General features: G+C 40.3%; 1 protein-coding gene and 1 long non-coding RNA gene across 2 annotated transcripts; one reads left to right on the top strand and one right to left on the bottom strand.

The window, feature by feature from the left end:
- The first annotated feature begins 382 nt into the window (after positions 1 to 382).
- LOC111956309 (uncharacterized) lies at positions 383 to 5157 on the top strand. Its single transcript, XR_002876247.2, has 3 exons — positions 383 to 1318; positions 2175 to 2314; positions 2729 to 5157. It is a non-coding gene; the product is annotated as an uncharacterized lncRNA (long non-coding RNA).
- A 1397-nt stretch (positions 5158 to 6554) lies between these two features.
- cldn15la (claudin 15-like a) lies at positions 6555 to 10144 on the bottom strand. The gene is made up of 5 exons (XM_023976777.2): positions 9665 to 10144; positions 8113 to 8277; positions 7568 to 7649; positions 7299 to 7412; positions 6555 to 6890 (listed from the first exon to the last, which is right to left on the bottom strand). The coding sequence occupies exons 1-5, from the start codon at positions 9879 to 9881 to the stop codon at positions 6806 to 6808; spliced, it is 663 nt and encodes a 220-aa protein (XP_023832545.1). The 5' UTR covers positions 9882 to 10144; the 3' UTR covers positions 6555 to 6805.
- Positions 10145 to 14290: the final 4146 nt, after the last annotated feature.

The following is a 14290-nucleotide window of genomic DNA, read 5'->3' as shown; positions in this document are numbered from 1 at the left end:
CACATACAAATGACACACATATAAACACACTACTCCATCTTAATGCCTCTAAAGCCCAGTTCAGATAGAACAGCTGACATGAGACGAGACAAAACAAGCTCGTTTTAGAATGTTGTGTTGTACAACAGCTGACTAAGAGCCAACTTATGCTTGATCCGACAATGTTGTCGGAGGCGCCTTGTGGATGGTGTGACATAATTGCGTAGCCTCCGCATCGCCGTGCGCCTCCCAAATGTTTAAACAATGCGGAAGGCTCCGTATAGATCCGCATTACGTGATTGGTTGACGATAGGCGGGGGGGTCCTGTATAAACACAAACTCACTTCCTTGACAACTTCCTTCACAACAGCTCTGCTCCACGAAGAGCAAGAAGTATGAATGTCCTGACTTCTGCAGAGGCCGTATCACTGTCAATGCTGCACGGCCAATGCAGAAGTCGGATTGACCAGGCAGGGCCTTTAAAGACGGGGCATTCAGATCAAAAAGATGAGACGTGCAGTTGAGACCGTTTCCACGGTTATGGTGCCTCTTTAAAATGACGTGATGAAACAAAGTTGCCACTTGCTGTAGTCAAGTGTTATAGCAAACGAGTGTCCTGAAATAAATGCAACAGAAACTGGGCACACTTTGTGACTTCTCATATAAATATAAGCAAGCTAGGCTAGCTGTGTGCAGCAAAATAGTTAGCTAGCTGCTTGGCTAAAACAGAATGTCAGCGCATTGTTCTCTGATTGGCTAAACAGTTCTGTCTCGTTGCACGTCTTTAGCTAAAAACATGTTGAATCTTGGAAACTCCAGCACCCAACGTGAGATGTTCTAAAACTAAAACCAAACTGCTCTAAAACTGTTCTAAAACCGTTCAAATCAAACAAACATTGTTGTAAAACTCCTTAAAGGGATATTTCACTGCTGCTCTATTTCGCTGGATATGTTCATTCATATGTTCTTAAAATATGCTGTGTCATAAAACTAGAGAATTTCTTCACTACACGCAYATAGAAGCGTTTCTGCATCACAGCGGTAGAAACGGGCCATCTACATTGCCTGGTTTTAAGCAAACCACAATATCCTAAATTCATAGCGATTTCAGGACATAGTACCGCCCCGGTGAAGGTGGATCCAGTTGATGTGGAGAAATATCAAAATGTCTGTATTTGTAGCCAGCACTTTCAGCAAGAGGATTTTCGAAACGGAACTGTAATCTCAATTGATGGGGTTGCCAGGTCGAACGTTGTAAAGTGATGCTATTCCATCAATTTTCCTATTCACTTCAAAGAGGAGGGATCTGATCAGCCAACAGAAAATAAGTATAGCTGAGGTAACATAACTAATGTTACCTAGCTAACGAGCTAGCGATCTAGCTACATTTTTAAAAACTAAACCAAAACCTAGTTAGCTAGCTTTCAGAATAGGCTGTCTAGACATTCCAAAGCAAATCAATGTAATTAYCCAGCTGCGATCTGGCGGTGTGATTTGTAACTTTGCAAGCTAACGTTAGCTTCGTTAGGTTACAGCCTACCGGACCGTATCTCACCGTTAGCTAGCTAACTAACTACCGCAGAAGCTAACGTGGCTATGTGTTCTATTTGGATTTCGATCCCATCAACATCTGCAGCGGCATCAACTAGTTTAATTCACCTTGCTAAATCTTTCCACAATGAGCAAATACATATACTGGAGCTAGGCAATAACATAGTCTGTGTTTCATTTATTTTACTAGGCAAGTCAGTTAAGAACAAATCCTTATTTTCAATGACGGCCTAGGAACAGTGGGTTAACTGCCTGTTCACGGGCAGAACGACATATTTGCACCTTGTCAGCTCGGGGATTTCGGTTACTAGTCCAACGCTCCAAGACCTAGGCTACCCTGCCACACCAAGTCTTGTTGTCATAGTTAGTGTGTTTACAAGTAGGCTACATTGTCTACTGTAGTTTTCTCTGTATTGTTCATGCAAGACAAAGTCTAAATTGGAGAAAAGGAGGTATTAGTAAGAAGGGAATGGTGTGGGTGATGGATTGATGTCTGTTGGGGGTGGGTATTGTGTGTGAAGGTTAGTAGGCATGATTTATTGACATGAGGGGGGTGGGTGGATATAGTACCTTGTTTGAGTGTGTAGTGATGGGGATAAGGTAGTAAAATGTTAGCTAATTACTGACTACTGTGTTTCCTACAGACTAACCCTGCTGCTGATGACGACCTTGACACCAGCTTCAGTAGTACAGAGCCTGTAGACCCATTGGATGAAAGCCTTCAGCCGAGAACAAGCTCAAGCTCAACATCATCTGACTCGGAAACAATCCAGCACAGCCAAAGGTATTTATGAAAGCACAATATCCTATTTAGAAAACAAAATCACCAATACACTAAACTGTCTACAAGCCAAGTGCTCCTAAAACGTTTCACACCCTTGCAGTCAGTTCTTTGGCACGGTGGAAAGCGGCTGTTAGTGTACGCTTCTAGCCTATTTACTCTATGGTTGGCAGTGCTTGTCTACTCAACAGCACAGCTGTTGGTGCTCATACACAACAATACACGACTAGACTGTCAACAAGTCAAGCCCCCCTCCAACTTTACACACCTTTGCTAACAGCTCATCTCAATGGCCCATTATTGACTGAGTGCAACAAAACAAATATCAGTCTACTGTACAATTTTTTTGTTTACAGATGAACATGTATTTTGTATGGTTACACATCCTAATGATCCGTCTTAATGTCTTTCGAGGAGACTTGCAGTACAAACAAATGTTCTGCAAGAGCTCGAAGCAGTTGGTGGTGAAAAAGTGTACGAGCCCAGAACCCACCACTTCAGCGAGAGTCTTGTCCACCTAGCTGTGGAGTGCAGAAAGGACCAGATGGTTGCCTACAAGGAGCCAGAGTCACAGCTCCCTAAACCTAAAATCCTTGCCAACATCGCCATTGCGCCAAAGTCTTCTAAACCAGCTGCTATTAACCAACATAAGACAAGGTTCACAGGCTGAACCATTCTGAAACCTGCTTTGAACAAACAACTAACACAACATCCATATACAGTTAGACTTACTGTATGTTGTAGTACAATATAGAATGCCTAGTATGCCTAGTATTCACAACTGCATTGTGGTATAGATATTGCTAACTCTTGTACATATGTATAATGGTGTTTTATATAATCAATTTTTTATGTTTACTGACAAGTGACTAAATTATACCAGCTGCATCAGAAACCAGTAAAGAGTTGATTTCAACGTCTGGATCAATTTATTGCGATATTCACAAAATGTATTTGGATAAACTAGCTACAATCTTACTGCTAAAACAAATGTTGCAGGGTATCACTTAAACTTTCATTTGTTGGTAAGTAAACTTGTTTCAATAAAACAGTTGATTAGTCTGTCGATATAGCAAAGAAGTAGACATGGCTTGTATTCAAGACAAAGTATTTGCTCTGGAGACTGAGGTGAGTTTACACAGTAGTATGCAGGAACAGTTACGGCAATGTATGACATATATACAGTAGCGGAAAAATATACTACTAACGCCTATAATAAATACTACAGTTCTGCAAAGGGAATACTGATATTTGGTGTTTTTTAGTGGTGCAGTGAGTCATTTTTATTGCGGTTATTGGACCTTTCACATCTTCCCCTGAGTCATCAACTTCTTTGTATCCAAGTACTGTACTGTACTGTCTGAGAGAAAGACTGGTACCAATTATATGCATATCCTGGCTTCAGGGCCTGAGCAACAGGCAGTTTACTTTGGGCATGTTTTCAGACAGGAAGAGGAGAAAAAAGGGGCCTAGCCCTAAGATGTTATGGGACCTTTCACATCTCTTGAGAGTCATCAACTTCTTTGTATCCAAGCTGTATTGTCTGTGAGAGAAAGACAAAAAAACTATTAGACATTCATGGGCAATCATTYTGTACTGTCTGTATTCCTACTGTATCAGCATGATGTAGAATATGAGACATCTCACAGACATAGCTAGCCAGTGTGACGTACACATAATGTATGGTCACATTTGTGTTTATGTATTGTTTCTTTGTATTGGGGAAGAATGCTTTTACTGAAATGTCAGTCCTCCAAGGTCTCGCCATTGCGATGCATTTATACTACTGTTGGCCAGTAGGGGCAGTGAGACGTGTTAGCTTCGCACTGGGACTATATGCGATCCTGCACCTGTGTGTTCTCATAATTGAGAGAACCTTTGAAAGAGAAGCCACGTTCTCCTGTTTCATCATTTATCCTGTGTTACAGGAACTATTATCTGCTGCACCAGTCCCAAAACTGGGACCTGTGACTCTAGCTATAACATACAGGTATAGTCACTCCAAGACTAATATGAGTCATAAAGCCAAAGTCATTCCTTTATTCTTTGTCATCGTCATTAAAACATTTCTCCAGTTTTGCACCTAATGAGATGTACTGAGGCTAGCTAGCTATTCCATTAGACTACAGTACATTTTAGGTATAGCAAACAAAGCTAGCTAGCTAAACTTAGCTAGCTTAGCTTGAAGTGCTACTAGCAAGCCCCGTTACGGCCAAAACGATCATGAAATTGTACTGTACTGAACAACACTGCCTRGTGTAAAAAGAGAGCTTATAATGCTAATAGTGCTGAGCAGTTAGTGCTTTTTGAGATCGGTTTCGTTACGATTATTCAAAAAATATATCAAGGTTTTCAATTTAGGTTTCAATTATTATCTTTTACATTAAATGCTCTACGCATTATGTGGGTTGAATGCTGTAACAACACAGAATTGTCACGTCCTGACCTTAGTTCCTTTTTTATGTCTCTATTTTGGTTTGGTCAGGGCGTGAGTTGGGGTGGGCATTCTATGTTTTCTAGTTCTATGTGTTTGGCCTGGTATGGTTCCCAATCAGAGGCAGCTGTCAATCATTGTCTCTGATTGAGAACCATACTTAGGTAGCCTTTTCCCACCTGGTGTTTGTGGGTAGTTGTTTTGTGTTGTGTCACCTTTCAGGACTGTTTCGATTTTCGTTGTTTCACTTTTGTTATTTTGTATTTAGTGTTCAGTTATAATACATTTAACATGGACACGTACCARGCTGCATTTTGGTCCGATCTTTCCTGTTCTTCAGATGAAGATCGTTACAAGAATATAACAATTAATAAAAGTCCCATGATGGTAGTGACTGCCCATTACTGCTTATCACTTAACTATCATCTATTCACAATAATTTACTTTAATAAAACATTTCAGTTATTGTGTATATTACATTTGTTTTCTTTGATTACTTTATTATATAATTACAAGTAATCACCTCCTTTCTATAGAGTTGCTGGCTATGACTGACAAAATCCCTATTTTAGTAGTTCTTCAAAGTAAATAAGGCATACTTTTATGACTGCTAAATACTAACTATCAGTCATTTAGATCATGTATTTTCAGGTAGAGATACCTCGTGAAGCAACTGCTCCCCTCTCCATCATGCATTCTTCTGTCTCTTTTACATTGCAGGCATAAACTAAAATGGAAAGAGGAATCCTTAGAAGCAGCCATTGTGATTATTTAGCAATCTCGGATAAACAGTGCCGGGTAACAAAGCTCCCGTTAACCTGTAAACTAGTACCACCCCATTTTGAAAAGCCTGCCTTCGAGGGTGAAACAAGGAAGTAGGTCTCCGGTCAGGATGTAGTCTTTACAAAGCCAGGGAAAATGAGTCAACCTAGATAACATGCAATGTCCATGCAGATAGGAACATCTTTGAAATGTCCAATGGCTCTATTGAATAAGGACAACCATATCTATTAGCCACTAGCAATGTCCAGCCAACCTTTTGATACAGTACGCAGTATCAAAACGGTCACCTGTAACAAAACAAAGGGCACGATGGTAGATGGCATCCAAAGGTTTAAGAGTAGCATCAGAAGCACTTTGATAAATAATATCACCATAATCAAGAACAGATAAAAGGTTGACTGAATAATCTGCTTCCTACTGCTTAGAGTGAGGATCTGTTTCTGTAGAAAAAGCCAACTTTGAATCTTAGTTTCTTAACCCCATCAATCACGATGGCCTGAGTTCTGTCACTAAGATAATCATGAAACCATGAACAGGCATCAGAGCTCAGGCCCTATTCAATTAAATAGCATGATCAACAGTATCAAAAGCTTTTGACAGGTCCATAAACAAAGCAGTACATTTCAGTTTAGTGTCTAAAACATTGACAAGATCATTAACAATTAAAGTGGCTGCTGTAATCGTGCTATGGCGAGGCCTAAACCCTGATTGGTTTACATTCAAAATACATTTCTCAGATTAAAAAAGAGCAAAGTTGTACATTTACCAAGGATTCAAGAATCTTAGCTAGACCAGGAAGCCTTGAAATGGGGTGATTATTATTAACATCAGTACTGTTATTAAGATCACTACTACTACTATGTAGTGAGACTTGGGGGAAAAAACCCTAATGGATGTCTAGCAGTGAAGTTTCCCTTTAAGACCGCTGCAGTGCGTCTCATCTTATGTATCTGAAGTGGGCTTTAGGCATTAACACATTTTAGTAAAGCAGTTTAGTTGCATGAAATGACGACAAACATCAAAACATATATCAAAGGAATGTTTATTCAGAGGATAGCAATTCCACACAAACAGATCCCATTACCAATAGTTCAACTCCAAATTATTCCAGTTTTTTTTGTTGCATCAACCTCAAAATCCTTCAAAACAATTAGCAAAATTCATGGTGAAAGAGAAAAACAAAAACATGGGTAACAACAGTCAAATATGTGCTCTTAAATGTGAGCGTCGACAATGGTGTTGGGGGCGGTTGAAAAGTGGGAGAGGGGAGGGACGTCTTAGACGTAGGCTTTGGTGGAGTCCGGCTCAGACCTGGCGGCAGGTGCGTAGATCGTTTTAGGCTGACTTGTTGCGTAGTACCCTCTGGATTACATCAAAGACAGAACAGAAGGTCAGAGAGGGGCAGACAAACTAAACAACAGGTGAAAAAGTGGCACAAAACGTAAATGAGACAAAACAAGTGGACTGAACAAAATTCAAAGTGAAGCTTAAGGAAAAACAAGGGAGGCAGACAAAACACATGAAACAAGTGAGACARAGAAGTAGAAGACCAAAAAAGGACATGTGACAGTGAGGTAGGTTACAGTAGTGTTTCTCAACTCCAGTCCTCGTGTACCCCACATTTGAGTTTAATGAGGTATGCTTGAGTGGGTCTAGAACAAAACATTTGTAACATGGGGGGGTAATCAAGAAGTGGAGTTTAAGAACGCTGAACTACAGGGTATGTGAAGGTACTGATGAGAGGCGAAGGAAGTCGAATGAAAGACCTACGCTTTAGGCTTTTCACTTTTTGCCCTCTTGCAGGCACAGCAGAGAAGAGATCCTCCCAGCATGGACAGAGAGGCTGCGCCCCAGCCCAGGAAGAGACCAGTGCCCAACTCAAACCTGCACACAAAAAAAATCAGTAAGGAACAAAACAATATTTATGTAGTTATGTATTATTATGTGCATCAAAGGGTGTGTCACATCTTCTATGTGTATGAATTTAATTTACTTTTGTGGTTGCTGAAAAAATTGTTTTGCTTGGTCTTTCCACTTACTTCACCCCACCAAAGAATGGGTTGTTAAAGTCCTGTACAACTCGGGTGGCGTACCAAGAACAGCAGATCAACTCGCAGAGACCTGTAGAAGAGAAAGACACTTTCTATGAGAGAGATGGAGAGCAGAAGAGACATGTGTGGTTAGGGAAGGAAGGAAAGAAAGAAAGAAAGAAAGAAAGAGGAAGGTAGACAGAAAAAGGAAAATGTAAAGAGAGAACAGGGAAAGCTGAAACGAAACAGAATGAAGAAACGAGAGGTGAAGGTGTAAAGGGGGTGGGAAGGGGAAAAAATGGGATGATAGCAAGATGAGAGAGAAGTGAACCACAGTGAACAAAATAAAGACGTGAAAAAGGGACCCAATGACAAAACAAGAAAAAGATATCTGACAGGACACCTCTTACTCTGACGCTGGGTAACGTATATCAGAACAGTTAGGGATATCAAATTCTGTTAACTTTTCCAAACGTAATGAGTTTTTCAGAAAAACAGGAACCATAGGAAAGTTTCTGCAACTTTGCAACAATAGGTAGTAAATCTGAACTCACCAGCGAGGATAAAGAGACATCCACCAGTCACGGCAATCTTGGCCTTTGCCTGCTCCGTGGCACTGCCAATCTTAATGCACTTTAGCCCCAGCAGAGACACGATCATAGACACCAGCCCTAAGAGCAGACTGATGATCATCAGGGCACGGCTCGCCTGTACATGGCCTGAGGGGAGGGGAAGGAAGGGAAGAGAGAGACGAGAGGAAGAGTTGCATATTAAAACACAGCTACACATCAGCTACACAACATTAAGTTGGAGAGTAATTTGTCAGCTTAATTTGGAAACTCTATACAAATACATACATAATTACTGGATGGTTGGTGGACTAGACTAAGACAATGGTAGACATTTTCAAAGGAGTACTATCAAATGTCCCAAGAAATAGACACAATGCAGAGAACATGTCCTTTATAAATGGCAAGGAACTATATTCTGAAAATGAAAAAATAGCATACTTATGCTAAAGGTGAAACTTAACAAAACATCCCAGGATATGTCCATAGTGGTATTGTAATAAAAATAAGTTTTAAATCCCAGCCCATCACATTTCTAAACTGAATTTAATCTGACCAATTTTCAGCAGTTACTCATAAGGTTGTTATTAGCTAGTTGATATATTTTTGCAATTCAACAATATACTGTATACTGTATCAATCTACAAATCACCCTTTAGATTGCAGATAACTGCTATCAAAGCCAAACACCTAATAACCAAGTTTAATTTCTGCCTATAATTAGATCTGCTACTTTGACACTGGCCAAGGTGCAGTAGCTTCCCTCCATTTCCTTGTCATAGGAGCACAAAATGTCCACCATTATGACACACCTCATTGGCATTAGGAAGGAGAGAAAGATAGAGATTCAATTCTAGAAGAGAATTCAAATGTGACCTAGCGGTTAAAGCTTTGGGCCAGTAACTGAAAAGTCGCTGGTTCGAATACCCGACACGACAACATCTGTCAATGTGCCTTTGAGCAAGGCTGTTAACCCAAATTTGGACCAGGGGTGCTGTACTACTATMGCTGACCCTGTAAACTGCACCTTATCTAAAACTTTCTTAAAGAGTTAACATTATTTTAAAGTTGTAATGTTAAAAACGCCTACATTTGAAGTTACATTTAGGCGGGAAAGCAGTAGGTCCGAAATGCACCCAAAGGATGTTCATATTAGCCTTTTTCATGAAAGCTCACAGAAAACAATGCAAAGATACATTTATCTTCTTGCCATGGTAGAAAGTAATTGGACATAATTACTGTTAATAGTTACATTATCTTCATTTAACCATATCAGATATAGGCACAGGTGTGCCCTGYCCTCTCCCCACCAAAGATGCCAGTCACTCTAAGACTGGCAATGCTGGGTCTTGTTCAGTAAAGCACACCAAAAGAAAAACATTTTAAAAACATTTRGCAATTGACAACGAGAATTAGTGTCATTTGACCAATTCAGGTTGTACCTCCCCATTTACACTCCGTTTCAAAGCGTTTTCTCCCTGGTTGAAGTGTCTGAGTTGGTGGMGACGGTTAGAACAGTTAGACTACTGGTTCTTACCGGGCAGGCCGAGCAGGGACTCGAAGTCGCGGCACTCGGCGATTCCAGAGCTGTCTTCGGCACAGGAGTGCCACAGGTTCTCATACTGTCGGGTGGAGATGATGACGCTGCCAGAGACGGAGGACACCTTCCAGTAGTCGTTGGCYAGAGCCGTTCCAGTGATCAGCCAGCTGGCGATACACATGAAGAATCCGGTTGCCTCCACAGCGGTCGACATGGTCGAAACCTTTCACAACACACGAGACGGAATGGATTCCCAAAATACACAGAAAATACAGAACTACAGGGCCAAATAGGTAAAAAAAATCCCTAAAAATGTAATGGCGCAAAAAACGACACTACACTACAGACAGGGTATGACCTAAAAACAACCTTTTAAAATCTTCCAATGTATGCACAGAGGACTGAAGGTAGAGATGTGTGGGGTGGATGTTAGCTAGTGTCTCTATCTGTTCGTTGTGCTTCCTATATCTCAGGTCCCTGGCTCTYACATGAGGACTTTACACCCTACCAGGGGCCATAAAGTTAGTGGAGCCGCACCCGTATGGGCCCTCTCTACCACCTCCCCCACTTCTCTCCAACCCTACTGATTATGATGACGTGATGAGGATGGAAGACCTTAGTGGCCACACCCAAACCAGGCCCTCGATACTCTCGCCTCCTGCTCTGCTCCATTCGCCTAAGTTTGTGTTGACAATGATGATGATGAAGGGAATAGTCACTTCCTCTGTTGTGGTGACAACATGCTGTCTGTTTCCTATCGTAAAGGGAAGACATATCTGGCACCTCCTCYTCATCTTTTGMTGTTCTGTAATTGAACCCCCAAATCAAAACTTTGGTGCTGTCACAATAAGTCTAGAAGTCTAAATGCACGTTTAGTAAAAATGTTTTGAATCAATTATTGGACTTAGACATAACTACAACAGCATCGGCTGTCAAAATATTACAGGTTTTGACTTAATTTGACATTAATTACTGACCCATTTGATACATTTACATGTTCTCCTGCTAGAAGATGGTACTCGAAATGGGTCACTGAACAAACTGTCATAGATGAAAACACCACTGAAATATCCTTGCTAATGATTGCCAAGAAACGTAGATAATGATTTTATGACCGTATGAATTTCCCTCCTGTCGCTAAGCCACAAAAATGCTATGCGAAACAGCTACTCATTGTTGTGTGTGTGCTTGTGATTCCAACTATGGGTGACCATATAAGGAATTAATCGATACTACTACACTGATGAAAAATTGTTTGGTGACCAATGAAATATGTTGCTGCACTGTAGTACATTGTTCTGATATTTAATACTTGTATGGTTAAACTGTAACATAGTCAATCCGTCTTCAACTGCTCCTGCTCTGACAGCTTTCAATGTCAGCTATCAATATTAGTTTGCCCTCTCTTATATCTCAAAGCAACAGTTGGGCATGATCCAATATATWTTTTTTCTTCGCACAATATGTGCATGCTTAATGGTGTCGTTCTACATCGACGGGTGTTATTATCGTTTTACCTTCCGCTGTTCATGTTTAGTATTAAAGAGGTTTCTCTTTTTATACCTWGGGTGTGCCTACTGTGGTTTCAGCTTGCTAAGATTAGACCTACATCAAGTTTACAACGTAGGTTTCCACAACATAGGCTCAGAACAGGCATGGTGAATTAAATATTTGATACCATATACAATATTTGTTATTTCAAAAAATAGTTGAACCCTTCAACCGAAGAACCATGGTGACATGGTATATTTCTAGTTGTATAGTCAATATAAATCATCCATCGTCTTGATATTCAGACTATAAATATACAAATTGTACAGTACATGTCAGTTGAGAACACTGATCATTACAGGGAACTTAAAATGAGATACAAAATCAGTAATCAGCTGAAAAGGAAAAACGCACATATATGGTTCTTCGGTTGAAGGATTCAGTTTTTGAATCATTTGACTGAGACTGAAAACATTTGGTCTAACCGAGAGCTATTCAAAATCCTTGAGCCTGCAATTGTTTCAGAAAAGACGATTTCTCTCTTGAGAACAACTTTTGAAGAAACGCGTCTGTAAAAATGTATGTTGGACAATTTCAATTAGAACCATAGGGTGGTGGGGTTTAAAGTGTTCGCTTTTGGTTTAGGATATACAGTGCCTAGTGAAAGTCTGCACACCACCTTGCACTGTCTTCACATTTTACTGCCTTAAAATTAAATAAAAAAAGGGATTAAATTAGTGTTTTTCCCTACAGATCMACACAACATACTCCCCATTTTCAACGTAAAATAATAAATATATACATTTTCCCAAATTAAAAAAACAGCAACCTGAAAATGTCTTGATTGTGTATGTCTTCACACCCCAGAGTTAATACTTGGTGGAAGAACCTTCGGCAGTCATTCAAACAATGTCGGCTGAATTGCAGCACAAAGATTCAACTAAGACTTCGGAKAAAACTTTTTCAATACCTGGTTTGCATAACCATTGCTGCCTTAGTTAGCATTTACTGCTAGAAATCATACGTTGAAATATCTTACCTACACTACCGGCAACTGATGTTGTTCAATTCTGTGAGCTGCTCCCTGCTACAACCAGTGCTCTTGCTGCCTGATATTCTGCTGAAACTAGCTATGTGTGCGGCGCACATGTAAACATATTTCACGTGCTTTGCAATTGTGTACTTTATGCATGGTTTCTCTATTGTACTACATAATTGATACGGCATATACTGTACCACAAGTATATGCAGAGTAAATGAGTATATGCAATGCCCACAACAAAATGTGGGTATATGGGATGTACCTGTGCAGGTATTCCCAAACTGGGGTACCCCCAGGGGTACGCGCAATGCCGCTGGCATTGACCCCAACGGGGCTATACATTTGGGTGAGTTTTTGTTGTTGTTGCCTGAGTAGCCTCGTTTCACTGCCCAAAATAAAATGAAAACATCTAGTGTTCAGCGAAATAACAACACAATGTCAAATACAGCTAGCTTAGTCAAATAATGAACAACCAATCACATAACCATTACTCTCTCGATGGGAATTCCACTAATGGTCCGTATGTAGCCAAACGTAGCTGCTGCTCATTCCGTTTGCTCTAAAATGTATAAATGGTTAAAAAAAATAAGGTCCACGTCCATAGAGACACATACCAGCTCTACTGGTAGTACTGCTACTACCAGCAGTACTATACCTGCACCTGTCGATGACACAAGTTGTTCTGCTTCCACGAGCACATCCAATGCTAGCATCAGTAATTTAGCAATTGCCCAGCTAGCATGGACACTGACAGTTGTGAATCTGATGCAGCCAAAGAGCTACTGCCCCCTTACCTTCGAAAGAATCGAACAACAGACAGGGATGTTGGACCATCGAAGAGGCGCAAATATGATGAGAACTACATTGATTTGGGGTTCACTTATATTGGGAGTAGTGCCTTTCCTCAGCCACAGTGTGTTATATGTGCAAAAGTACTATCTCACAACTCGATGAAACCTTCACTCTTGCACAGACATTTAGAAACAAAACATACCAATTCGAAAAATAAGCCACGGGAGTTTTTGGAGCGAGAATTAAGACGACTTTCGAGTAGTAAGACATGTATAAACGCAACAGATACCAAATAATAAGAAGGGTCTAGAAGAGTCTTCTATTGTGAGCTACCGAGTGGRTAGGACATGCCCCATACTATTGCGGTGGACTTAATTCTTCCTGCTGCCGCAGATATGGATGGGACAATGCTGGGGGAATAGGCCCAAAAAACTATACAGACAATGCCTTCATCAAACAACACTGTTTCACAACGTATCAGTGACATTAGCTGACATTCCAAGATGGCGTAGCAGTGTAGGCGTGTTTTGTTTCGTCCTCTCGTGTACTTTTGTATTTTTCGTATTTTTTGTATATATTAAAAAAAAAAAAAAAATCTATCTCTTTTCAATTTTTAATTCGATTATACCTTCCGGTAACCTGCCTCACCCAATGTGATACGGAATCGCTATTATTTTTTACTTTGGAACACATTCAAGAACCTCCAGTAGCTAACCAGCTAATCAGCTACACGCTATTTAGTCATTTTTAGTCACTGCTAGCTTCCTTCCAGTTCTCTGCTGCCTGCGACTGGAACGAATTGCAAAAATCTCTGAAGTTGGAGACTTTTATCTCCCTCAACAACTTTAAACATCTGCTATCTGAGCAGCTAACCGATCGCTGCAGCTGTACATAGTCCATCGGTATATAGCCCACCCAATTTACCTACCTCATCCCCATACTGTTTTATTTATTTACTTTTCTGCTCTTTTGCACACCAGTATCTCTACTTGCACATGATCATCTGATGATTTATCACCCCAGTGTTAATCTGCTAAATTGTAATTATTCGCTCCTATGGCCTATTTATTGCCTACCTCCTCATGCCTTTTGCACACAATGTATATTGATTCTCTTTTTTTTTTTCTCTCTCTTTTTTTCTTCCTACTATGTTATTGACTTGTTTATTGTTTACTCCATGTGTAACTCTGTGTTGTTGTCTGTTCACACTGCTATGCTTATCTTGGCCAGGTCGCAGTTGCAAATGAGAACTTGTTCTCAACTAGCCTACCTGGTTAAATAAAGGTGAAATAAAATTT

This window comes from Salvelinus sp. IW2-2015, linkage group LG32, assembly GCF_002910315.2.
Source record: "Salvelinus sp. IW2-2015 linkage group LG32, ASM291031v2, whole genome shotgun sequence".
In the NCBI taxonomy this organism is placed as follows: Eukaryota; Metazoa; Chordata; class Actinopteri; order Salmoniformes; family Salmonidae; genus Salvelinus; species Salvelinus sp. IW2-2015.
This window is presented reverse-complemented; position numbering and strand designations above follow the sequence as displayed.